Below are 26,037 nucleotides of genomic sequence, written 5' to 3' on the forward strand. Positions count from 1 at the left end.
GACAGGCGCGCTCCCCGTGCGCGTCCACCCCGCTACCTCTCGGCCATTGAAAACAAAGCTCTCTGCGCGGCTCCCATTACAGCTGAGGCTCTGGGTGCGACAGATCCCCAAAGTAACCCCGAGCAGTGACCGTTCAACATGGGTCTACATTGGTGCTAGAAGCCCGGCACCTCGGGGCCTGCCTGGAGGCGAACAGACTGCAGGACACTCCCGAAATTCACAGAGAAAAGGGTTATTTTCCGGAGGAGGAGGGGGGACGGGTGTTATTATAATCGTCGCTCCGCGGTTGAAGGCGAGAGATCCACCGCCATGTTGTTGTCGAGGAGCAGCGGGCAGTGAGGAGCGACCCCGGGATCAAGCTCGTGTTTTGGGGGTCGGAAGACGGCTCTCATCCTGCCCTTCCCCGTGAGAGAAGGGACCCCGGATTCGCGCTGCGGTCGGAGCCCAGCTTGTGGCGACATGGCGGAGCAGGGCTACTCCTGGTGAGTGCGCAGATCGCCGGCCGCTCCGGGGGTGTCGTGTGGGGGTGGGCTGCGGACTCGGGGTCCCGGGGCGAGCGGCGGGCTGGGCGGCTGTCCCGGGACGCGGGTTGGTGCCGGGGGTCCCGGCGGCAAGCCCACCTGTGCGTGTGTGTGTGTGTGGGGGGTGAGCTGCCCCCTACCTGTGTGAGGTCACTGGCCGGGGAGACGGGGGGTAACCCCACGGTCGCCCCGGGGTTCGGCGCCCGCGCTCTTCCGGCTGCGGGGTAGCCGGCCACAGCCGCCGGGGGGCCGGGCGGAGCGGGGATCCCCGCCGCGGTGCTGGACCCGAGAGCGCGTCGCGCCTCGGGCCTGCGGGTGTGGGGTGCGTGGGGTGCGGGTACCGAGCAGCGGCTCCGCCAGCCTGCGCGCAGTGCGAGGGGGACGGTGGCCGGTGCCGCAGCCCCGGGGCCGCAGGCCGTCCGGTCCTCGGCGCAGAGTAGCAAACGGCGCCGGGTCTTGGAGCTCTTACGCCGGGTGACGGCGGATAGCAGAACCGGAGGCTCGGTTCGTGGTGCAGGACGTACAGGGACCCGGCTGGAGGTTGGGCCCTGTAGACCTAGCGACAGCCTCTCGGTTCGTTTTTGGTTGTGTTCGGTGCTGGTTCTAGTTCAGCTAATTCCACACGTTCAGCGGTCCCCTGTGTGAGACCGTCCTGATGCTGTGTCCTTGTATGGGTCAGCGCAGCTCGGACCGGACCGGGTCTGCCTTGGTGAGGACAGCTGTTGAAGAGCAGGCAGGAGTCTGGGTGAAGTGTGACTGTTGGACCTTACAGGCGAGAGGAGAAACAGTCGGGGTATCTGGACTAGGTGGCCTCTAGTTCCCAGTTGATCTGGGCAGCTCCTCCAGTCCTTTCTTATACTCTTATTCAGGCTAACTTATACAAAAACGAGGCTGGGCAGCTTGGTCCACACTCCTGCACCTCTCTGCGTAAAGAAGAGCCTTGTGTTCTCAGTTTTAAACACGCTACTCTGTAGTTCCTACTTGTGGCCCCTAGTTTGCTTGTTCGGAAGGAGTCCGCTGGCTTGCTTTTGAGGATTTGGATCGGATCTCCCTGTACTTTTTTCTGTGCAGGACGATCGAGTTTTAGTTCCTTTATCCTGTGTTTCAGATCTGGGGTCATATCTGTGCTCTGCTCTGGTCCGGAGTATTAATGTAAACACGAGGAGCTTCTTCAGCTCAGTGTTTCCCATCGTGTGTCTGTAGTGTGTTTTCACTCCTGTGAGTAAACTCCGCACTTGTCTGCTGTAAATGTCATCTGCCAGGAGATTGTTCAGTCCTGAATCTGGTCCCAATCTTTCTGAATGTCTGTGCAGACTCTGCAGTGTTTGCTAAGTGCCCCAGTTTGATTTCATTTGCACACTTGATTAGTTTACCAACTGTCCCAGAACTGAGATCATTGGTCTAAATTGGGAAGGGCAGTGGTCCAGGTACAGACTCCTGTGGTACCACACTAACTCCACCATTCCAGATTCAGGAATCCTTTATATCTGTTAATGCCATCTTAATCCAAGGGAAAACAGTACCATGACCAAATAATTTTCTAAATCCATACTGACTGTTTCCTAGAATCCCGTTGCCACTCAGGATCCTCTGGTTTAGTTCTCATTATAGATTCCACAGCTGTGTGAGTGTGTGAGGGTCAGTGGGCCCAGGTGTCCAGTGTGTGAGTAACAGACATGAGTCTCACTGGTCTGGAGTGACTGGGGTCAGTGGGCCCAGGTGTCCAGTGTGTGAGTTACAGACATGAGTCTCACTGGTCTGGGGTGACTGGAGTCAGTGGTCCCAGGTGTCCAGTGTGTGAGTAACAGACATGAGTCTCACTGGTCTGGAGTGACTGGGGTCAGTGGGCCCAGGTGTCCAGTGTGTGAGTAACAGACATGAGTGTCACTGGTCTGGAGTGACTGGGGTCAGTGTCCCCAGTTGTCCAGTAACAGACATTAGACTTGTTTTCTTTCTCCTTGTATTTCTAACAGATGTATAAACTGCTTTTGTTTTGTTTGGTCTGTCTTGACTGTTTGAAAAGATCAGAGAGACTGGAGAGAAAACCTGTGTTGCTCTTTTCCAGTAGTGTGTTTCTGTTGGAGAGTCTTCCTGCTGTACCGGGTCAGAACCACAGCTGTCTGATCCAGCCCAGGGTTTACAGTACAAATCTCTTATACACATTGTGGTGCTGCAGCAGAAACCCAGAGTTAATACTGTCTTCCCTCCACATGCCTGCCTGGGCAGAGTTACTCAGTAATAGGCTGCAAGCCTACAAACCTCAGCACCTGCTTCTTTCTCTGGTACTGGAGCCCCAGAGTTCCCAGGGGTCACAGTAAGACCTGAAGTGGACTGGACAGCTCTGCAGCAGGAGTCTACTGTAGTCCTGTTTAGCTGTACTGTACTCCGTGCAGTATGAGTTTCACAGGCGCATCTTGTTGGGTCGTAATAATAATACTTTTATTATTATTCTTCCTTAAACTTATATAGCGCTTTTCTGGACACTCCACTCAAGCACTTTACAGGTAATGGGGATCCCCTCCACCAGCACCAGTGTGCAGCCCCACCTGGATGATGCATCAGTCCTCTCCCCACACACCAGCTCTCAGTGGGGAGGAGAGCAGAGTGATGGAGCCAGTTCAGAGATGGGGATTATTAGGAGGCCATGACTGGTAAAGGCCAGGGGATAATGTGGCCAGGACTCCGGGGTAACACCCCTACTCTTTTTGAGAAATACCTGGGATTTTAAATGACCACGGAGAATCAGGACCTCGGTTTTCCACATCATCTGAAAATAGGTGCTCAGAAACACAACTCCGGCAGTCATCAGCCTTCACTCTTCAGAAAGCCCAGACGAGACCCAGGCCGTCTCCGCGGGCTGAGCAGCCTGTGTAATTGCAGGTCCTGGTGCTCCGGGCCGGAGACGGGGCGTGTGGGCACAATTACAGGCCCTGCGTGTTTGTTGTTCTCCTCCGTGTCGCCACCCTTAGGAGCGCAGCCAAGGTGTCTTCAGGAAGCCGGGAGACAGGAAATTACAGTTGGGACACGCTGCAGCTGGGGAGACGCCTCGAACCCGGGACTGTGCCTGCACTAGACTGACCGGGGGGGTGCTTTACAGTCAGAGTGCTGTCTTTGTGGATTTAATCCTTCAGGGAAACGAATCGGACTCCTGATGCCCAGCAGTCCGGTCCACTCCAGGCTGTGGTGTGAGCTGCAGTCTGTGGGTAGCAGACATCTTTGTACAAATTGCACTGAAGAAACAGTTTTGAAAATTCCTTCCTGGTACAGTGGTTTTGAGGACATCTCAAAGCAGCAGGCTTGAAGTCTTCAGGTCCTGTACAGGAGGCCTGGAGAGGATCAGCCTGCTGTACACCAGGAGTGTGGTCTGGGTTAGGAAATTCTGTGTGATTTAACGCACCTGATTAAGCATCACAGTTCTGTGAGGAAAGCATCCCAACATGCAACAGAAGAATGTTGAGCTCTGCTCTCTCCTGCCTGCCCCGTGTGTGCAGGAGCTCAAGGGCGCCCCTTGGAGACCGGAGATGGAGCTGAGCTCTCCTCTCTCCTGCCTGCCCCGTGTGTGCAGGAGCTCAAGGGCGCCCCCTGGAGACCAGAGATGGAGCTGAGCTCTCCTCTCTCCTGCCTGCCCCAGGGTGCCGCCCTGGGGTGCCGCCCTGGTGTCTGCCCCAGAAAGTCTCCGGGGATATTCTGGCCCAGAAAGCTGGATAAAGGAAGCTCCTGACCTCCCCGAGCTTCGCTCCCGTCGCTCCCTGAGCCTTCAGCTTCCTCTTTCTCCCATTCAGCCTCGTCCAGGCTGGCCGTGCTCCTGCCAAGTGGGGATCAGGGACTGGGGTGCCTCTCTGTGCTCTCTGGGCCCGATCGCTGTGAGGCTCAGACACCCCTCTGGGCCCGATCACTGTGAGGCTCAGACACACCCAGAGCTCAGCGACTGATCTGAAACTGTGGTTCATGTGCCTCCCTGCTGCGGCTCCCTGTGGGTCCCAGAATGAAACTTGAACCCTCCATCGGTGCCTGCGTGTCGTTTGTGCTGTCTGGGCTTTTCTTTCAGTGCCCAGCGTGAGGCCCCAGACCTGGGGACGCCCCCAGAGACCCGGCTCTCTGTCCTCCATCCTGTAGAATCATCTCCAACCCCGGTCCCATCCGATAAGATAAGATTTTTATTGTACCCTGGTGGAAATTCTTATGGACACGCAGTACTCCTGTACATTTAAATAGAATGCAAACCAAAACAAATAGAGGACAAACATTGTACATTATTCTGTTACAAAAAATAAGAAAAACATTGTTCATCACTCTATTACACATGTAGAACACATAACAACAACGTGTAACATTTATAACGCATCACAAAACATATCGCACTCAAGTGGGTTGTAAGAGGTAAAATTGTTTATCCTTAACATTTGCGTTGACAGCTTTAATGGATAGTGGAACAAAGGAATGTTTGTACCTGTTTGCCTTACATTTGGGAACCCTAAAACTTTGCCAGAAGGAAGAAGTTGATATTCCGAATTGAGGATGTGGGAAGGATCTGATATAATTTTTCCTGCCTGTTTGATTAGGGATTTTTCAAAGATTGTCTGCAGGGAGGGGTGCTGTTTCACTCCCATGACCTTCAAAGCTGTCTGGATGAGGCGGGTGATTTGCGATTTTAAATGAACTGATTACCAGACCACACTGTAATACCATATCTGATAATGCTCTCGAATACAGTAAGGTAAAAGAGTAGCATTAATTCCTGTCGAACCCCAAACACTTGGTCTTCACAGGAAATATAAGTGCAACTGAACTTTGGAGCAAACACTCTCCACATGAGTAGTCCAGTACAGGTGACAAGTGGACACCTAAGTACTTATATGAATCAACCTGAGTGATAGCTGGGCGCACAGAGCTGACAGGCATGTAACTGCAGCCTGGGTGTGTGTCCTGACTGGGCCACAACCCAGGTTGTGGGTTCAAGCCGGAGTCGGGCGCAGGGTGGGCTGGCCCTGTGGTCGCGGGTTCGAGCCTGGGTCGAGATCGTCCCTCTCGCAGTGTCCTGGGAGATTCCAGGTTTGTGGTTCTCCTCCAGTTGGATCAGGATCTCCAGCAGGGGCGTGTGCTGCCTGTGTCGTGTGAAGAGAAAGTGAACCCACAGCTTCTGAAGTGCTGTAGTGTGTGAAGTGCTACCTGCCAGTAATATAACCTGATTGAATGTAATTAGTTACTTTGCACCGCAGGCGTGGTAGTAATGCGCTTGGCAAGCAGTTTGTGTTCAGCGCCTGTCATGCAGGTGTGGCTGTGTTTGAAGTTGCTGTGTATTATCTGTTAACAGACCAAACATGGCTCTCTCAGCTCTCCTCAGCAGGCAGGGCAGCAGGGCAGCTGGTGGGTTTTAAACGCTGTCTCTACAGTTTGACACCCCTGGTCTCTACCTCTGTCGGGGTGCACTGGTCCTCAGTGAGGTTCTTTCACACCCCAGAGGCACATTCCTCACGTCCAGCTCACGTGTCTGAGGGCGAGAGGCGAGGAGCAGAGGGCGTGGGGGAGCAAATAACTGTCTGTGCGTGGATTCAGGGGAGTGTGAGAGGAGGGGGACAGCAGTGTCTCTAGCAGTGTCTCCAGTCCAGTCAGGAGTGTGTCAGTGTGTGAATTCATGGGGAGTGTGAGAGGAGAGGGACAGCAGTGTCTCCAGTCCAGTCAGGGGTGTGTCAGTGTGTGAATTCAGGGGGAGTGTGAGAGGAGAGGGACAGCAGTGTCTCCAGTCCAGTCAGGAGTGTGTCAGTGTGTGAATTCAGGGGGAGTGTGTGAGGAGAGGGACAGCAGTGTCTCCAGTCCAGTCAGGAGTGTGTCAGTGTGTGAATTCAGGGGGAGTGTGTGAGGAGAGGGACAGCAGTGTCTCCAGTCCAGTCAGGAGTGTCTCAGTGTGTGAATTCAGGGGGAGTGTGAGAGGAGAGGGACAGCAGTGTCTCTAGCAGTGTCTCCAGTCCACTCGGGAGTGTGTCAGTGTGTGAATTCAGGGGGAGTGTGAGAGGAGTGGGACAGCAGTGTCTCCAGTCCAGTCAGGAGTGTGTCAGTGTGTGAATTCAGGGGAGTGTGAGAGGAGAGGGACAGCAGTGTCTCTAGCAGTGTCTCCAGTCCAGTCAGGAGTGTCTCAGTGTGTGAATTCAGGGGGAGTGTGAGAGGAGTGGGACAGCAGTGTCTCTAGCAGTGTCTCCAGTCCAGTCAGGAGTGTGTCAGTGTGTGAATTCAGGGGAGTGTGAGAGGAGAGGGACACCAGTGTCTCCAGTCCAGTCAGGAGTGTGTCAGTGTGTGAATTCAGGGGGAGTGTGTGAGGAGAGGGACAGCAGTGTCTCTAGCAGTGTCTCCAGTCCAGTCACGAGTGTCTCAGTGTGTGAATTCAGGGGGAGTGTGAGAGGAGAGGGACAGCAGTGTCTCTAGCAGTGTCTCCAGTCCAGTCAGGAGTGTGTCAGTGTGTGAATTCAGGGGGAGTGTGAGAGGAGAGGGACAGCAGTGTCTCTAGCAGTGTCTCCAGTCCAGTCAGTAGTGTGTCAGTGTGTGAATTCAGGGGGAGTGTGAGAGGAGAGGGACAGCAGTGTCTCCAGTCCAGTCAGGAGTGTGTCAGTGTGTGAATTCAGGGGGAGTGTGTGAGGAGAGGGACAGCAGTGTCTCCAGTCCAGTCAGGAGTGTGTCAGTGTGTGAATTCAGGGGGAGTGTGAGAGGAGAGGGACAGCAGTGTCTCTAGCAGTGTCTCCAGTCCACTCGGGAGTGTGTCAGTGTGTGAATTCAGGGGGAGTGTGAGAGGAGAGGGACAGCAGTGTCTCTAGCAGTGTCTCCAGTCCAGTCAGGAGTGTGTCAGTGTGTGAATTCAGGGGGAGTGTGAGAGGAGAGGGACAGCAGTGTCTCCAGTCCAGTCACGAGTGTCTCAGTGTGTGAATTCAGGGGGAGTGTGAGAGGAGAGGGACAGCAGTGTCTCTAGCAGTGTCTCCAGTCCACTCGGGAGTGTGTCAGTGTGTGAATTCAGGGGGAGTGTGAGAGGAGTGGGACAGCAGTGTCTCCAGTCCAGTCAGGAGTGTGTCAGTGTGTGAATTCAGGGGGAGTGTGAGAGGAGAGGGACAGCAGTGTCTCCAGTCCAGTCAGGAGTGTGTCAGTGTGTGAATTCAGGGGGAGTGTGAGAGGAGAGGGACAGCAGTGTCTCCAGTCCAGTCAGGTGTGTGTCAGTGTGTGAATTCAGGGGAGTGTGAGAGGAGAGGGACAGCAGTGTCTCCAGTCCAGTCAGGAGTGTGTCAGTGTGTGAATTCAGGGGGAGTGTGAGAGGAGAGGGACAGCAGTGTCTCCAGTCCACTCGGGAGTGTGTCAGTGTGTGAATTCAGGGGGAGTGTGAGAGGAGAGGGACAGCAGTGTCTCTAGCAGTGTCTCCAGTCCAGTCAGGAGTGTCTCAGTGTGTGAATTCATGGGGAGTGTGAGAGGAGAGGGACAGCAGTGTCTCTAGCAGTGTCTCCAGTCCAGTCAGGAGTGTGTCAGTGTGTGAATTCAGGGGGAGTGTGAGAGGAGTGGGACAGCAGTGTCTCCAGTCCAGTCAGGTGTGTGTCAGTGTGTGAATTCAGGGGAGTGTGAGAGGAGAGGGACAGCAGTGTCTCTAGCAGTGTCTCCAGTCCAGTCAGGAGTGTGTCAGTGTGTGAATTCATGGGGAGTGTGAGAGGAGAGGGACAGCAGTGTCTCCAGTCCAGTCAGGAGTGTGTCAGTGTGTGAATTCAGGGGGAGTGTGAGAGGAGAGGGACAGCAGTGTCTCTAGCAGTGTCTCCAGTCCAGTCAGGGGTGTGTCAGTGTGTGAATTCAGGGGAGTGTGAGAGGAGAGGGACACCAGTGTCTCCAGTCCAGTCAGGAGTGTCTCAGTGTGTGAATTCAGGGGGAGTGTGAAAGGAGAGGGACAGCAGTGTCTCCAGTCCAGTCAGGAGTGTGTCAGTGTGTGAATTCAGGGGGAGTGTGAGAGGAGAGGGACAGCAGTGTCTCTAGCAGTGTCTCCAGTCCAGTCAGGAGTGTCTCAGTGTGTGAATTCAGGGGGAGTGTGAGAGGAGAGGGACAGCAGTGTCTCCAGTCCAGTCAGGAGTGTGTCAGTGTGTGAATTCAGGGGGAGTGTGTGAGGAGAGGGACAGCAGTGTCTCTAGCAGTGTCTCCAGTCCAGTCACGAGTGTCTCAGTGTGTGAATTCAGGGGGAGTGTGAGAGGAGAGGGACAGCAGTGTCTCTAGCAGTGTCTCCAGTCCAGTCAGGAGTGTGTCAGTGTGTGAATTCAGGGGGAGTGTGAGAGGAGAGGGACAGCAGTGTCTCTAGCAGTGTCTCCAGTCCAGTCAGGAGTGTCTCAGTGTGTGAATTCAGGGGGAGTGTGAGAGGAGAGGGACAGCAGTGTCTCTAGCAGTGTCTCCAGTCCAGTCAGGAGTGTCTCAGTGTGTGAATTCAGGGGGAGTGTGAGAGGAGAGGGACAGCAGTGTCTCTAGCAGTGTCTCCAGTCCAGTCAGTAGTGTGTCAGTGTGTGAATTCAGGGGAGTGTGAGAGGAGAGGGACAGCAGTGTCTCTAGCAGTGTCTCCAGTCCAGTCAGGAGTGTGTCAGTGTTTGAATTCAGGGGGAGTGTGAGAGGAGTGGGACAGCAGTGTCTCCAGTCCAGTCAGGAGTGTGTCAGTGTGTGATTCAGGGGAGTGTGAGAGGAGAGGGACAGCAGTGTCTCCAGTCCAGTCAGGAGTGTGTCAGTGTGTGAATTCAGGGGGAGTGTGAGAGGAGAGGGACAGCAGTGTCTCTAGCAGTGTCTCCAGTCCAGTCAGGTGTGTGTCAGTGTGTGAATTCAGGGGGAGTGTGAGAGGAGAGGGACAGCAGTGTCTCCAGTCCAGTCACGAGTGTCTCAGTGTGTGAATTCATGGGGAGTGTGAGAGGAGAGGGACAGCAGTGTCTCTAGCAGTGTCTCCAGTCCAGTCAGGAGTGTGTCAGTGTTTGAATTCAGGGGGAGTGTGAGAGGAGTGGGACAGCAGTGTCTCCAGTCCAGTCAGGAGTGTGTCAGTGTGTGAATTCAGGGGGAGTGTGAGAGGAGAGGGACAGCAGTGTCTCTAGCAGTGTCTCCAGTCCAGTCAGGTGTGTGTCAGTGTGTGAATTCAGGGGGAGTGTGAGAGGAGAGGGACAGCAGTGTCTCCAGTCCACTCGGGAGTGTGTCAGTGTGTGAATTCAGGGGGAGTGTGAGAGGAGAGGGACAGCAGTGTCTCCAGTCCAGTCAGGAGTGTGTCAGTGTGTGAATTCAGGGGGAGTGTGAGAGGAGAGGGACAGCAGTGTCTCTAGCAGTGTCTCCAGTCCACTCGGGAGTGTGTCAGTGTGTGAATTCAGGGGAGTGTGAGAGGAGAGGGACAGCAGTGTCTCTAGCAGTGTCTCCAGTCCAGTCAGGAGTGTGTCAGTGTGTGAATTCAGGGGGAGTGTGAGAGGAGAGGGACAGCAGTGTCTCTAGCAGTGTCTCCAGTCCAGTCAGGTGTGTGTCAGTGTGTGAATTCAGGGGGAGTGTGAGAGGAGAGGGACAGCAGTGTCTCCAGTCCACTCGGGAGTGTGTCAGTGTGTGAATTCAGGGGAGTGTGAGAGGAGAGGGACAGCAGTGTCTCCAGTCCAGTCAGGAGTGTGTCAGTGTGTAAAGTCAGGGGGAGTGTGAGAGGAGAGGGACAGCAGTGTCTCCAGTCCAGTCAGGAGTGTGTCAGTGTGTGAATTCAGGGGAGTGTGAGAGGAGAGGGACAGCAGTGTCTCCAGTCCAGTCAGGAGTGTGTCAGTGTGTGAATTCAGGGGAGTGTGAGAGGAGAGGGACAGCAGTGTCTCTAGCAGTGTCTCCAGTCCACTCGGGAGTGTGTCAGTGTGTGAATTCAGGGGGAGTGTGAGAGGAGAGGGACAGCAGTGTCTCCAGTCCAGTCAGGAGTGTGTCAGTGTGTGAATTCAGGGGGAGTGTGAGAGGAGAGGAACAGCAGTGTCTTGATTGTAGAAAAGCAGCCACGCAGGGCCTGGCAAGGGCAGTGCTAAGACCCCTTCACTGTGTGCCCTGCTCTCTCGCCCTCTCTTCCCGAGACCTGCGGGATCTGGCCCCCCTCTCTCCACCTCTCGGTGTTTGTCCTCTCCCCCTCCCTCCTCGGCAGGAGGGTGTCTCTGACATGTGGCAACAAGCCGTGAAGACTGGTCCTGCCAGGCACGGGCGCTCCAGTTGGGCTGTACCTGCAGTCGGGCACACAGCCAGTCCATATCCACACTTTACTGTTGCAGATCTCAAACCACTTAACTCCCAGTGCGCAGCAGTCTGATCCGCTCCAGGTGTGGCAGTGCTGTCAGTCGGACTCCCAGTGCGCAGCAGTCAGATCCGCTCCAGGTGTGACAGTGCTGTCAGTCGGACTCCCAGTGTGCAGCAGTCTGATCCACTCCAGGTGTGACAGTGCTGTCAGTCGGACTCCCGGTGCGCAGCAGTCTGATCCGCTCCAGGTGTGACAGTGCTGTCAGTCGGACTCCCGGTGCGCAGCAGTCTGATCCGCTCCAGGTGTGACAGTGCTGTCAGTCGGACTCCCGGTGCGCAGCAGTCTGATCCGCTCCAGGTGTGACAGTGCTGTCAGTCGGACTCCCGGTGCGCAGCAGTCTGATCCGCTCCAGGTGTGACAGTGCTGTCAGTCGGACTCCCGGTGCGCAACAGTCTGATCCGCTCCAGGTGTGACAGTGCTGTCAGTCGGACTCCCGGTGCGCAGCAGTCTGATCCGCTCCAGGTGTGACAGTGCTGTCAGTCGGACTCCCGGTGCGCAGCAGTCTGATCCGCTCCAGGTGTGACAGTGCTGTCAGTCGGACTCCCGGTGCGCAGCAGTGTGTGTGTGAGATGGATTGGCAGGCTGAGGTGAGCTCTCACTCTGGCACTGTGTGCGAGGGACTGGTGTGTGTGCACACTGCGCAGGCTGGTGTATGTGTGTCTCTGCGTTTGCTTTGTAATGCCAGATACTGTGGCATTACACTGTGTCCAGATACTGTGGACCTGCCTGTAGTGGGTGTGGACTGTGTTGCATCACCACAGCCTCTGAATCTGAAGATAAGAACACAGCAGGCTTTGTATGTGCAGCACAGTTTGAGTTTCATTCCTGAGATCTGCAGATCTGATTACGATGACAGGAGTGCAGGTGTGAGGTTGGATGCGGGTGCTGACTTTCGTACAGGACTGGTTACGTCTGTGGGAGTAGAGAGAGGCACGTGTGGCCTGTACCAGGGCTATGACGCTCACTTCCTGGTTTCATCTGTGGTTTGTTCCAACACAGGTAGTCAGGTAGCCAAGATGAGCTGAATTGTTTCTTAAGGGCTTCTACTATTGCATACTCCTTATTTTTCTTTAACGGTGCAGTTACCTGTGTCTTCCCTCCCAGCCTGCTGAGAGAACTATGTAACTGAGCTTGCCTGGAGTCTAACACCCCTGTCCTGTGCGAGTGCTGACCCCTGCTGGACATTTTGAGAACTGAAGCTACACAATTCACAGAGACACTGGCCAAAGCGTGACTCCGCATAGATGAACAGAACCGTTTTGCAACTTATCGATACACAGCAGGCTGAAACAGTACCTGTCTGGCTTTAAAGAAGGAATAAAGCTTAGGAAATTGATTTGTCTGGGTCCTTGCTAACCACAGTTTATGCAATATCCAGTCTGACCTGTGTGTGTCCCCTGGGCTGGTGTCCTGTCTGACGAATTTGTGTGTGTCCTGGGAAGGGCTGGTGTCCAGTCTGTCCTGTGTGTGTGTCCTGGGAAGGGCTGGTGTCCAGTCTGTCCTGTGTGTGTCTGTCCTGGGATGGGCTGGTGTCCAGTCTGTCCTGGGATGGGCTGGTGTCCAGTCTGTCCTGGGATGGGCTGGTGTCCAGTCTGACCTGGGATGGGCTGGTGTCCAGTCTGACCTGGGATGGGCTGGTGTCCAGTCTGACCTGGGATGGGCTGGTGTCCAGTCTGTCCTGTGTGTGTCTGTCCTGGGATGGGCTGGTGTCCAGTCTGTCCTGTGTGTGTCTGTCCTGGGAAGAGCTGGTGTCCAGTCTGACCTGCGTGTCTCTCTCTTTCTCCACAGGGCCTATTCCCTCGTTGACTCCAGCCAGGTCTCCACCTTCCTCATCTCCATCCTCCTCATCGTCTACGGCAGTTTCAGGTGAGGTGCTGTGGAGCTGTTAGACTACCCCAGTGGGGAGGCTCTGAATCTGGGAGTGTCCAGTTTGCACTGTGCAGTAGCGCTGGACTGTGAGACCACTGTATTGCCTTGTTAGCTCTTTTCTGGACACTCCACTCCCAGGCCCTTTACAGGTAATGGGGATCCCACTACCTCCACCAGCGAGCAGCCCCACAGGAGCCAGAGTGTGCCAGAACGCTCCCCACACGCCAGCTCTCAGGCCTGTTCATAGCAAGAGGCTGTTTGTCTGTTTCTGCCCGTGCCCACTGACCACTGTGTCCATCTGCAGGTCCCTCAACATGGACTTCGAGAACCAGGACAAGGACAAGGATGGCAACACACCGGCCGCCGGCTCCTTCAACAACAACAACCCCAACAACAGTGAGTCTCCGCGGCGCTGGAGCTGTCGCAGTGCCGCTGCGCCTGTGCGTCCAGCACCCTAACTCCGGTCTGTCTCCTGTCCGGCAGGTATTCAGACGATCGACTCGACGCAGGCGCTGTTCCTGCCCATCGGGGCGTCCGTCTCCCTGCTTGTCATGTTTTTCTTCTTCGACTCGGTCCAGGTCGTCTTCACCATCTGCACCGCAGGTAAGAATGACTGCCGTGACGCGCTGACTCCCTGGCAAGATCCACCCCTCCCCGTGACAGATCCCGAAGGCCTGTGCTCTTACACTGTGTCTGTCTGTCTGTCTGTCTCCGCAGTGCTGGCGACGATCGCCTTCGCCTTCCTGCTGCTGCCGATGTGTCAGTACCTGACCCGGCCCTGCTCCCCGCAGAACAAGTGAGAGCTCTCTCCCCCCATCTCCTGTCTCTCTCTCTCTCTCCTGTCTCCAATCATAAAATATTTACATATAAACATATGGAGCATTACAGGAGATCACATACTGGGCTGCCAGTTCAACTGAGTTCCCTCCTCCCTCTTCTAGTAGGATTGGGACCTGTTGTGATTCTGGCAGGTGTGGGAACTCTGGGATTAGATTTCTGAATTTAGGGAAGAATGTTTCTCTAATCCCAGAGTATCTGTCATAGTGTGGTAGGAAGTGCACCTCTGTCTCTATTTCTCCCTGCTGGCAGTGGGAGCACAGCCTGTCCTCTCTGGGCAGCCTGGTCACTGAGCCTGTACTTCTTCAGGGTCTGTTTCTGTTTGCTTTTTCTTATCTTGGTTAAATATTCGGCTAGCGTGTATTATCTGTTTAGGGTTATGCAGCATTCCAGTTTATGTTGTGTTTGTGTGTGTGTGTGAGATATTGCTGTTTGATCTGTGCTGTGATGTGGTTGAGTCTGAGTTGTGGTGCTCTAGCAGTGCTGTCCTGAGGCTGGTTAGTGTCGGTGTGGCTCAGGTCAGTGAGCCTCAGGACCAGCTGGCTCAGGGGGCTCTGTTTTGGGCTCAGCAGGGCTTTGTGGTGATAGAAATTTAGGTTGCTGTTTTTTAGGTGTAGCCAATACTTCAATACTCTTTTCTGTGTGTTTATCAGTAGTGGGTACTGGCCTAATTTGGCCCTGCACCCGTTGTTAGGTGTTTTTCTCTGCACACGGAGGATGTTTCTACAGATCTCCATGTGCAGAGTTTCTGTGGGGTGTTTGTCCCATTGAGTGTGCTCCTGGTCTGTGAGGGGACCCCACACTTCACTGCCGTATAGGGCAATGGGTTGGATTACACTTTCAAATATTTGGAGCCAGATTCTTGTTGGTGGGTTGATGTTGAAGAGCCTCCTTCTTATTGTGTAGAAAGCCCTGAGTGCCTTCTCCCTCAGTGCCTTCACTGCCAGGTCAAAACTCCCAGAAGAGCTGATGGTGAGACCGAGATATGTGTAGCTGGATGTGTGCTCCAATGTGTTGTTGTTCAGTGTGAATTTGTACCTGTTTCCCTGAGGTCTGGCTTTCTCCTAGAAAACCATAACTCTGGTCTTGTCCAGATTGACTGTCAGCGCCCAGGTCTGACAGTACTGCTCCAGCAGTGCCAGGTTCTGCTGCAGCCCCTGTTCTGTGGGCGACAGCAGGACCAGGTCATCTGCATAGAGCAGGAACTTGATTTCTGTGTTGTGCAGTGTGAGACCAGGAGCTGCAGACAGTTTCAACATTCCTGCTAATTCATTGATATAGATATTGAACAGTGTTGGGCTCAGGCTGCAGCCCTGTCTCACCCCACGGCCTTGGGTGAAGAATTTGGTCCTTTTGTTTCCAATTTTCACTGCACATTTGCTCTGTGAACACATTGATTTAATTATGTCGTACACTTTGCCCCCCTATGCAACTTTGGAGTAGTTTATAAAACAATCTTTCATGCCAAATCAAGTCAAATGCTTTTTTGAAATCGACAAAGCAGGCAAAAATCTTTCATTTGTGTTTTTGGTGAACGTGTTTGTCTATCAGTGTGTGTAGGGTGTAAATATGATCAGATGTGCTGTGATCTTTTAAGAAGCCAATCTGACTCTTGCTCAGGACATTGTGTTCTGTAAGGAAGGCCAGTATTTGTGTATTTAGGATACTGCAGAATACCTTCCCCAGGTTACTGTTCACACAGATGCCCCGGTAGTTGTTAGGATCAAATCTGTCTCCACTCTTATAGATGGGCGTGATCAGTCCTTGGTTCCAGGTCTCGGGGAAACATCCGGCTGTCATGATGAGATTGATGAGTTTGAGGAGGGCTTGTTGCTGAGACACAGCAGCCCAAAGTTTGTCCAGTAGCTCCTGCTCACTGATTGGGGAGGCTAAGGGGTTTTGGTTGTCTTTGATACCCAATTCCAAAATTTCGAGTTTTTCACAAATGGTTTTGGTCTGATTGATTTGTATTTGGGAGCTTTGATAGAGATTTTCAAAGTATGTTTGCCGGATTGTTCCATTTTGGATGGACAATTCTTCTGGTTTTGATTTTTTTAAATTGTACCACTTCTCCCAGAAACAGTTCCGATTTAGTGACTCCTCAATTTCTGCAAGTTGTTTGTTTATGTATGTGTTTCTTTTCTTTTTCAGCGTGTTTGTAAAGTTTTACCGTTTTACAATAGCTGAGCCGCAGATCTGTGTTGTGTGCTTGTCTGTGTTTTTGATTTGAGACTTTTCATAGTGAATTTCTCATGTTTTTGCACTCCATATCAAACCACTTTTCTTTTGCTTTTGATTTTTGGTAGTTTTTTTATTTAGTTGTTTTTAGCTTAGATTTTGATGCTAGTATGTGAAATAGGTGATTCACATACTAGCATATGATAGGTGATAGGTGTGGCCAAGTGTATGCCTAATTTGACGGTTTGATACGGAGTTTGATACTGAGCTATTATACATTTTTTTATTCTTTTTATTTTACTTTTACACGAAATACTGCTATTTACACATTTCAGTTTAGAAAACTGCTATCACTGTACTTGACAGTTTTCACTTAAGTTTTTAGAAGTCATTATTTGTCTGGTTGGTTTGATACGGAGTGTTTAGGAATGTGTCCAACAGTGTCTGAATTTCGTCGTGGCCCAGTGCAGTTTGGTATCTGTCTAGGCTGTCTGTGTCCCTTCTGTACACCTGGTTGAGGTCGTACAGCAGGCTGGGCTGTGTCAGTGTGTCTCTGTGCTGGTGTGCTCTCTTCATGTAGAGTGTGATCTGGCTGTGGTCGGAGAGAGGAGTTTGTGGCCTGACAGTGAAGGCACTGATACAGGAGGAGTCCAGGTCAGTGATGGCGTAGTCCACCACACTGCTGCCCAGAGCTGAGCTGTAGGTGGACCTGCCTAGAGAGTCCCCTCTAGTCCTGCCGTTGACGATGTACAGGCCCAGCCCTTGACAGAGCTGCAGCAGCTCGCGCCCGGTGCTGTTGACCGTGGTGTCATGGCTGCACCTGTGTGAGGTGACCGGTATGTGGTACAGAGGGGATTGTCCGAATATGTGAGTGTTTCCCTGTGTGCTGGTGAAGTCTGCCAGTGTGCCTGTTCGTGCATTGAGGTCACCACAGAGCAGCACGTTTCCCTGGCCCTGGAAGTGACCGATCTCCATGTGGAGACTGGGGAGAATTCCCCCACTGTAGTAGGGAGATTCTGAGGGCAGGATGTAGACAGCACACAGGAAAACCTCATTTTCTGTACATATGGTATTTCTTTTGATTTCAAGCCAAACTTGTGTCTCTTTACTAATTGTATGGAGTGACTGAGCTCCGCTCTGTACCACACAATGATCCCCCCAGAGTCTCTGCCCCGGGTGATTTGGGGTTTTTTGACATAGGGCACCATGATCTCCTTGTAGCCTGGGGGACAGTGGGTAGCCAAGTCTCCCCGACACCATGTCTCCTGTAGGATCATGATGTCTGTCTCCTTTACGTTCTTGATAAACTCAGGATCAGTGCTCTTCAGCCCAAATGCTGACTAGCCCAGACCCTGAATGTTCCACATACTAATTGTTAGAGATCTCATTGTTAGCATTTGAATTATCTTTGCAATTTGTTATTGTTATCTGGAACTGTATCAAATTTGTGTTGGACATTTACATCATCAGCAAAAACAGAGTATTGTGCTGGGTTTGTGTCTGTCGCTGTGGGTGGTGGTACTGTAGTTCAGTTCATAAGCCGGGTGCAGATGAGATTCAGGAGCTGCCGGGTTTCTCCCAGCTCCGAACCGCTCGGGACCGCTGGTCTGGCCAGAGCTGCAGTGTAGCTTTGCAGGAGGGGCTCGGTCCGGCTCTGTTGTTGTGCTGGGTGGGGGGGGGTTCGTGGTTCTGGTCCGGTTCAGCTGCTGGTCTGGGTCAGAGGCGTGGGGTGGGGTGCTTTTTCTGGTCCCATTCGGTCGTTGGTCTGGGTTGGAGGGCTGTAGAGACCAGTTGGTTCTGTTCTTTGTGGGTTGAGCTGGTCTGGGTTGGGGGTGTGGGTGCTGGGGCGTTCCTCTGGTAGTCCTCCTGTTTCTCTCTGGGATGCTGTTTGGGTGTCTGCCCAGTGTGGTGTCTTTCAGAGTTTTTGTGAAGAGTCCAATGGTCTGTTTTTTGAGGTGTTTATGGTCGTGTAGATGCTGTGGTCCAAGGGTGGAGTGATGGGCCAGGTAGACGTTTGGGAGCAGGGCGCAGCACCGTGAGATCTTGGCATTGATTCTCTGGATGGTGTGGTGCTGCTCGTCCTGTCTCGGCAGCAGGGTGGAGATGACGATTCGGGTGTGAGGAAACTCCTGTGTGGCCCTCTCTGCCTGATGTCCTGATGGACTGGGCCACCTGCTCCCTCTGGGTCCTCAGGTTGCTGGTGCCAGTGTGGATGATGATGTGCTGAGGGGCTCCCAGGACCGACCTGGACAGTAGCTTCAGGGCCTTCTCTGTCATCAGACACCAGGGCTTTGCTGTTTTTAATCCCGGGAAGAGCCTGTGCTCATCGATGTACCTCCTATTGGAGTGGGGGGGGTGCAGTGTGTGAGGTGGAGGTGTTGGGTGGGGCCATCTCTGGGGCTGAGTGTGTGTGTGGGTCACCCTGAGTGTTCGGCAAGGTGGATGTGCTTTTGGGCAGTGGTGTTGTGAGGGGATGGGGGGGTGCCGGGGGGTACAGTGGGTGTGGTGTTTACTACGGTGGGGGTAGTGGGTAGGTGGGAGTTGGCGGTGGGGGTTGTAGGGGTGTCAGGTTGTGTGGAGGTGGGTGTGTCTTTACGGGTTGGTGGTGGGTGTTGTGTGTTGTGTGTTTTGGGTCTCAGGGCTGTTCTGTTGCAGTCGGGGTTGCAGTGGGAAGTAGTGAGTTTCCTCAGCTGTTCTTTGAGAGTTTTGCTTGTCCTCTCTGTGAGCTGCAGCTCCTCTCTCAGCTCTGCTACTTCCGACTGCAGCTTACTGTTGTCCTGCAGCAGCTCTTCCATCTGTGCCCTGAGCTGTTTGTTGGAGGTTTTGCATTCGTTCCTGTGTTTGTTAACCTCGTCTCTTAGCTGTTGTGCTGTCTGGCCCTCTGTGAGTCTCCCCAGCATCAGCTCCTTGAACTCAGTGAAGTCCAGCTCCAGAGCAGAGAGTTTCTCTCTCAGGAAGCGTGTTGTGCTGTTGTCACAGGGGGGTTGGTGTGGGCCGTGTGTGTCTGGGCGGTGTGATTCAGTGTTGCCTAGGGCTACACTCTTGCTGTGCTGTTCTGTAGCTGAGGCTGTGTTCGGGGGCTCAGAGTCAGGTGGAGCTGAACTCTCCAGTGCTGTGGACATCTGGCTACTAAGTCTCTCTCCTATTTCTGGGGAGGTTTCTCCAGGTCGGCCTGTGTTTTCAGGTCCGTGAACTTTTCCTCGAAAAGCTCCAGAGCGGCCTCACTGCCCTGTATCATCACTGTACCATTGTGGTAAGTGTTGACAGTCAGGGCAGTGTCTTCTACCTCGCTGTCTCCCCTGTAGAGATTTGCCTACCTTTGCTGATGCCCCTTCTGGTGGTGTTTGTATAATTCTTACACACAGCTGTGTGCCAGGCATTTGGATGCTCAGTGAAAAAGAGCGTGTTGGTTTTAATGTGTTTTTCTCCTGCCTGGCAGTAGTCAGCGATACGGGTCTCTGGGTCTTTTCCTTCATCCAGGAGTCTTTGTGCTGTTTCCTGGTCTTAATGGTTTTCGCGTCCTCAGGGTACTGGAGTACTGTGCTGAGGGGGCAGGGCTGGTCCAGTGGGGCTGTGTTCTGGTCTGTACTCATCTTGCTTCTTTTAAATACAATGGGCCCAGGTGAGAAGAGCAAACAGACGGCCTGGCTCGGGCGTTTTGAATACAATCAGCCCCCCTGTTGCTTGGGAACAGGTTCTTCAACTTTGGCCTTTTGAGTTTAATGGGCCCAAGTGGTATTTTGTTTAGTTTAAACTTTAAGGTAACTTTTTCTAAAGACTTTTTATACTTTTATTTAGTAAAGCAGTTCAATTTCAGAGGCCTCTTCAAACAAGGAGAAGAAAGAACAGAGCTTACCAGGTGTTTTTCGTGCTGGTGGCTGAGTTCTTGGCTTCTCTTGATGCTGCTTGTATTTTCCCTTTCCTTCTTGTTTCCTTTGGTGTACTTTTTATTTCTTTCTTGTCTTCTTATCCTTATTTCCTTGTTTTAATTATTCCTTTTTCTGTTTGTTCCTCTTCATTTCTTGAAGAGTTTTCTCTTTGCAGTTTTTCCTCAGGTCTTTTATCCTCAGGTGTAGCTGTCTTATAGTTGGTCTTCAGTTTTTCAGATGCTTGCTTTGTTGATTTTTTTTTCAATGACAAATTATTTCTTTACTTCTTTGGTTTTCTTTAGTTTTTGTTAGATGTTGCCTTATTCCTAGACTCTTTGTTCAGTTCCAGAAAACAATAAAATCTCAAAGAAATTAGGAGCTCATCTTCTGTGCTTCCTCACTCTCTGTCTCACTCTCACCTCTCCCCCCCCGACTCAATTTCAATTCAGTTCAATTCAAGGTGCTTTATTAGCATGGCCGATGGGTACAATCAGTGTTGCCAAAGCAAATAAAAATTCACATGAAACAAAACAGAAAATAAAAGTAAAATAAAATCTACAGACATTTACAACAAAGACATATAATTAAATATTGACATATACTGTAGGCAGATGGAGCATTATTGGGAGACAGACTCACTGTTCCTCAGGCTGTGACAGGAGATCACATACTGGGCTGCCAGTTCATCTGAGTTCCCTCCTCCCTCTCCCAGTAGGATTGGGACCCGTTGTGATTCTGGCAGGTGTGGGAAGTCTGGGACTAGATTTCTGAATTTCGGGAAGAATGTTTCTCTAATCCCAGAGTATCTGTCACAGTGCAGTAGGAAGTGCACCTCTGTCTCTATATCTCCCCGCTGGCAGTGGGAGCACAGCCTGTCCTCTCTGGGCAGCCAGGTCTGCCTGTGTCGCCCAGTTTCTATGGCCAGGTTGTGGTCACTGAGCCTGTACTTCGTCAGGGTCTGTTTCTGTTTGTTATTTTTTATTTTGGTCAAATATTCAGCTAGTGTGTATTGTCTGGTTAGGGTTCTGTAGCATTCCAGTTTATGTTGTGTTTGTGTGTGACCCCCAGTGTGTGAGATATTGTTGTTTGGTCTGTGGTTGAGTCTGAGTTGTGGTGCTCTAGCAGTGCTGTCCTGAGGCTGGTTAGTGTTGGTGTGGCTCAGGTCAGTGAGCCTCAGGACCAGCTGGCTCAGGAGGCTCTGTTTTGGGCTCAGCTCTTGGCTCAGCAGGGCTTTGTGGTGGTAGGAATCTCTCTCTCCACCCCCCACCCCAACATCTCTCCTTGGTCTTAGTCTCACTCTCCCCTCTGTTCCTGCAGGATCTCGTTCGGCTGCTGTGGACGCTTCACGCTGGCTGAGCTGCTGTCTTTTTCCCTGTCCGTCATGTTGGTGCTGATCTGGGTGCTGACCGGCCACTGGCTGCTGATGGACGGTGAGTGGGGGGAGAGGGGGGTACTGTGTCCACTGGCTGCTGATGGACGGGGAGAGGGGGGTACTGTGTCCACTGGCTGCTGATGGACGGGGAGAGGGGGGTACTGTGTCCACTGGCTGCTGATGGACGGGGAGAGGGGGGTACTGTGTCCACTGGCTGCTGATGGACGGGGAGAGGGGGGTACTGTGTCCACTGGCTGCTGATGGACGGGGAGAGGGGGGTACTGTGTCCACTGGCTGCTGATGGACGGGGAGAGGGGGGTACTGTGTCCACTGGCTGCTGATGGACGGGGAGAGGGGGGTACTGTGTCCACTGGCTGCTGATGGACGGGGAGAGGGGGGTACTGTGTCCACTGGCTGCTGATGGACGGGGAGAGGGGGGTACTGTGTCCACTGGCTGCTGATGGACGGGGAGAGGGGGGTACTGTGTCCACTGGCTGCTGATGGACGGGGAGAGGGGGGTACTGTGTCCACTGGCTGCTGATGGACAGTGAGTGGGGGGTACTGTGTCCACTGGCTGCAGATGGACAGTGAGTGGGGGGTACTCTCCAGCTATCTGGGTGGAGTTTGTGTTCTCCTGTGTCCATTGTTTGGGGGTCGTGGTTCCTGGGGGCAGGAGCTGTGCTGTCTGTGGGACCGAGAAGGGTGATGGAGGAGCCTGTGGGGGGCTGGGCCTGGTGTCTGACCTTTGTGTGCCTGTCTGCAGCTCTGGCCATGGGGCTGTGTGTGGCCATGATCGCCTTTGTGCGGCTGCCCAGCCTGAAGGTGTCCTGCCTGCTGCTGTCCGGCCTGCTCATCTATGATGTCTTCTGGGTAAGAACCCCTGACAGAGCTGAACACCACACACTGGGACCCTGGATGTGTGTCTGAGGGGGTCTGTCTCTGTGCCTGACTGGTCTCTGTCACAATTCAATTCAAGATGCCTTATTGGCATGACCAGTTAATAAATCAGTGTTGCCAAAATACAATTAACAAAATCTAAAGACATTTACGGTACTGACACATCATAATGCATTTACTTACAAACATATGGAGCATTATTGGGAGGGCTCACTGTTCCTCAGGCTGTGACAGGAGATCACATATTCACATGAACTGGGCTGCCAGTTCAGTTGAGTTCCCTGCTACTTCTCCCAGTAGGATTGGGACCCGTTGTGATTCTGGCAGGTGTGGGAACTTTGGGATTAGATTTCTGAATTAAGGGAAGAATGTTTCTCTAATCCCAGAGTATCTGTCACAGTGCAGTAGGAAGTGCACCTCTGTCTCTATTTCTCCCCGCTGGCAGTGGGAGCACAGCCTGTCCTCTCTGGGCAGCCAGGTCTGCCTGTGTCGCCCAGTTTCTATGGCCAGGCTGTGGTCACTGAGCCTGTACTTTGTCAGGGCCCGTTTCTTTTTGCTTTTTCTTATCTTGATCAAATATTCGGCTAGTGTGTATTATCCGTTTAGAGTTCTGTAGCATTCCAGTTGATGTTGTGTTTGTGTGTGTGTGTCCCAGTGTGTGAGATATTGCTGTTTGATCTGTGCTGTGATGTGGTTGAGTCTGAGTTGTGGTGCTCTAGCAGTGTTGTCCTGATGCTGGTTAGTGTCGGTGTGGCTCAGGTCAGTGAGCCTCAGGACCAGCTGGCTCAGGGGGCTCTGTTTTGGGCTCAGCTCTTGGCTCAGCAGGGCTTTGAGGTGGTAGGAATGTTGATTTCTGTTTTTTAGGTGTAGCCAATACTTTAATACTCTTTTCTGTATGTTTATCAATAGTGGGTACTGGCCTAATCCGGCCCTGCACGTATTATGTGTTTCTCTCTGCACATGGAGGATGTTTCTACAGTGTTTGTCCCATTGAGTGTACTCCTGGTCTGTGAAGGGACCCCACACTTCACTGCCGTATAGGGCAATGAAAGGTCTCTCTGTCCTCTGGGTCACCGGCCGGTCTGTCTCTGCTCTGATTGTGTTTTCTCTCTCTCTGCTGCTCCAGGTGTTTTTCTCAGCCTACATCTTCAACAGTAATGTGATGGTGAAGGTGGCCACTCAGCCTGCAGACAACCCCCTGGACGTCCTGTCCCGCAAGCTGCACCTGGGCCCCAGCATGGGGCGTGACGTGCCCCGCCTGTCGCTGCCAGGGAAACTCGTCTTCCCCAGGTGGGCTGGGGTGCTCAGGGGTCGCCCGGCCTGTGCCAGGGAGGGGCTGGGCGCTCGGACTCACATCTCCTGTCCTCCTCCTCTCTCAGCTCTACCGGGAGCCACTTCTCCATGCTGGGCATCGGCGACATCGTGATGCCCGGCCTGCTGCTGTGCTTCGTCCTGCGGTATGACAACTACAAGAAGCAGGCCAGCGGGGAGGTGCCTGGCCCCGCCAACATGTCCGGGCGCATGCAGAGGGTCTCCTACTTCCACTGCACCCTCATTGGCTACTTCGTGGGTGAGAGGGGGTGTGGGTAGAGAGTGGGGGTGAGGGAGACGCCCTACGGGGGTATCTGTGTCTCTTGTGTGGGAGTGTGACTGTGCCGTGGGTAGTCTGTGGGTGTGTGACCGTGCCGTGGGAGGGTGTGGGTCGTCTGTGGTGTGTGACCGTGCCGTGGGTGGGTGTGGGTCGTCTGTGGGTGTGTGACCGTGCCGTGGGAGGGTGTGGGTCGTCTGTGGGTGTGTGACCGTGCCGTGGGAGGGTGTGGGTCGTCTGTGGGTGTGTGACCGTGCCGTGGGAGGGTGTGGGTCGTCTGTGGGTGTGTGACTGTGCCGTGGGAGGGTGTGGGTCGTCTGTGGGTGTGTGACCGTGCCGTGGGAGGGTGTGGGTCGTCTGTGGGTGTGTGACCGTGCCGTGGGAGGGTGTGGGTTGTCTGTGGGTGTGTGACTGTGCCGTGGGAGGGTGTGGGTCGTCTGTGGGTGTGTGACTGTGCCGTGGGAGGGTGTGGGTCGTCTGTGGGTGTGTGACTGTGCCGTGGGAGGGTGTGGGTCGTCTGTGGGTGTGTGACTGTGCCGTGGGAGGGTGTGGGTCGTCTGTGGGTGTGTGACTGTGCCGTGGGAGGGTGTGGGTCGTCTGTGGGTGTGTGACTGTGCCGTGGGAGGGTGTGGGTCGTCTGTGGGTGTGTGACCGTGCCGTGGGAGGGTGTGGGTCGTCTGTGGGGCTCCTCTCCTGTGCTCAGTGTGCTCTGTCCTGGCCCAGGGCTCCTGACGGCGACAGTGGCGTCCCGTATCCACCGCGCGGCCCAGCCTGCCCTGCTGTACCTCGTCCCCTTCACCCTCCTGCCCCTGCTCACCATGGCCTACCTGAAGGTGAGACACCGCCGAGGGGGTGTGTGTGGGGAGGTCAGGCACTGCTGTGGGGGTTCAGACGCCGACGGGGGTCTGTGTGAAATGCGCTCCAGCTAAGCGTCGCTCTGCCCACAGGGAGACCTGCGGCGCATGTGGTCCGAGCCCTTCCACTCCAAGGCCAGCAGCTCGCGCTTCCTGGAGGTATGATCCCCACGGCCACGGGGGCGCCAGGCTCCTCTCCGGTCTCGGCGGGGCGCGAGCAAGGGAACGAGGAAAGGAAGAGGCAGCAGGCAAATCCTTCTCTCCTTCTCGCTCGCTCTCTCGCTCTCTGTACGATTCCATTCCTTTGCGTTTTGTTTTACGTTTCGGAGCATTTCAGACTTGAGCCCAGCACCCCGCGCCCCTCTGTCCGTGTCTCCGGCCCCTTTCATTTCCACGCAAACCGGCTAGATCAGCGGGACAACATGGCGGCGCACAGGACTGCGGCTGAGGAGGCTGGAGAGACTGGAGACCTGCGGCACCGCAGAGACATCAGAGCAACAGTGCGGCACCGCAGAGACAACAGAGCAACATTACAGCACAGACACAGAATGGGACCAGCACACCCCTGTGGCCACAGTGCACTGCAGACTTTTACTTCTGAACATCGGCTTTCCCACCGTCGGTGGGACTCTGCTCCCTCCTGCAGGTGTGCTCGTCATCATCACAGCGGGCGAGACGTTGCTCTTGGCGGTGGTGTGGCCTGCGATGACTCTACAGGGCTGTGGAAGCAGTGACTACTGTCTGCAGTCAGAGCTGCAGTTCTGTTTTTAGGGTGCTGGGTTTCTTTTACTCTTGAAACTGTGGAGCAAATTGAATGTGTTGCAAAGCAAACCGGACAGATTGTGGACCAGACCATGCAAAGTAGTGGGCGTGTGTGCTTGCTGCGGGGGCGTCTGAGCGCGTGTGCATGTGTGTGTGTGCTGGGGGGTGTGTGTGTCCGTGTGCTGGAGGGTGTAGACAGGCCATGGAGGGGGTTGGGTTTGAGTGCTTGGCCAGTGCTGGTTTTACTGTAGTTTCTGCGGCCAGTTGTTCAGTTTTTCAGACTGCGTCTCGGCAGCTGCCGTGTGTTCGTTCTGTGGGGTCCCACCGCAACGCCCCCTCACCCCCAAATCCAAGGTCCCAGGACTGGCTGAGCAGCAGGATGAGTGGAGGGGAGGGTGTGGATACAGGAGTCGGGATGGACACATTTCGGACTCTTGCCCGTTTCTCCCAGTGATTTCCGGAGGTTGGCTGAGCGGACTGCAGTTTTGCACCAGTGACTTCTGACCCCTGCAGCCACTGGCGCCCTGACGCATCAGAGACTTGAGCAGCAGCCCCCCCTCCCCATCGCCTCTGGTATCATTCTGGACTATAATTACGACAATAATAATAATGATTTAAAAATGTGGATTTTCCTTATTTTTATGGAAGAGTGCTTTCTTTTTATCCCATTAATTGTATGGTTTCTTTTTTGTGTGGTAGAGTAGTTTCCATTTTATACTTCTCTGTTCTTCGCTCCTCTCTGCTTGCTCTGGCGGAGGGGAACCGCGCTGTGCACACGGTGCCAGCCAGATCAACACGTTCTGTATTAAATAAACCATTGTGTAGTGATAAGAGGGTCCTGACAACTGAACTTAAAAAGAAATGTTTCATCTCCTTAACCTCCTGGAGTCGGGACTCCTTTGTAAATAAAAGTGAACTCTAACTGTACTACTGTTGCCTCTGACGTTTCTGTCGCTTCTCCTCAAGGGGTTCCCTGAGGGTCAGAGGTCATGGTAGACCCATGGTAGT

General features: G+C 53.5%; 1 protein-coding gene across 1 annotated transcript; it reads left to right on the plus strand.

The window, feature by feature from the left end:
• sppl3 (signal peptide peptidase 3) lies at nucleotides 1–25,956 on the plus strand. The gene is made up of 11 exons (XM_069182015.1): nucleotides 1–482; nucleotides 12,592–12,669; nucleotides 12,977–13,068; nucleotides 13,156–13,275; nucleotides 13,390–13,468; nucleotides 20,874–20,986; nucleotides 21,692–21,798; nucleotides 22,952–23,115; nucleotides 23,205–23,395; nucleotides 24,137–24,246; nucleotides 24,361–25,956. Exons 1-11 carry the CDS (start codon nucleotides 460–462, stop codon nucleotides 24,430–24,432), a joined length of 1,149 nt encoding a protein of 382 aa, XP_069038116.1. The 5' UTR covers nucleotides 1–459; the 3' UTR covers nucleotides 24,433–25,956.
• The last annotated feature ends 81 nt before the right edge of the window (nucleotides 25,957–26,037 follow it).

The sequence above is a fragment of the Lepisosteus oculatus genome, chromosome 22 (genome assembly GCF_040954835.1).
Source record: "Lepisosteus oculatus isolate fLepOcu1 chromosome 22, fLepOcu1.hap2, whole genome shotgun sequence".
Lineage (NCBI taxonomy): Eukaryota > Metazoa > Chordata > Actinopteri > Semionotiformes > Lepisosteidae > Lepisosteus > Lepisosteus oculatus.

Excerpts from the sequence above, each read along its gene's own strand:
- sppl3 (XM_069182015.1), top strand. The coding sequence starts at position 460 with ATGGCGGAGCAGGGCTACTCCTG. Across the intron at positions 12,670-12,976 it reads ATCGTCTACGGCAGTTTCAG|GTCCCTCAACATGGACTTCG; the intron begins GTGAGGTGCTGT and ends GTCCATCTGCAG. Across the intron at positions 24,247-24,360 it reads TCACCATGGCCTACCTGAAG|GGAGACCTGCGGCGCATGTG; the intron begins GTGAGACACCGC and ends CTCTGCCCACAG.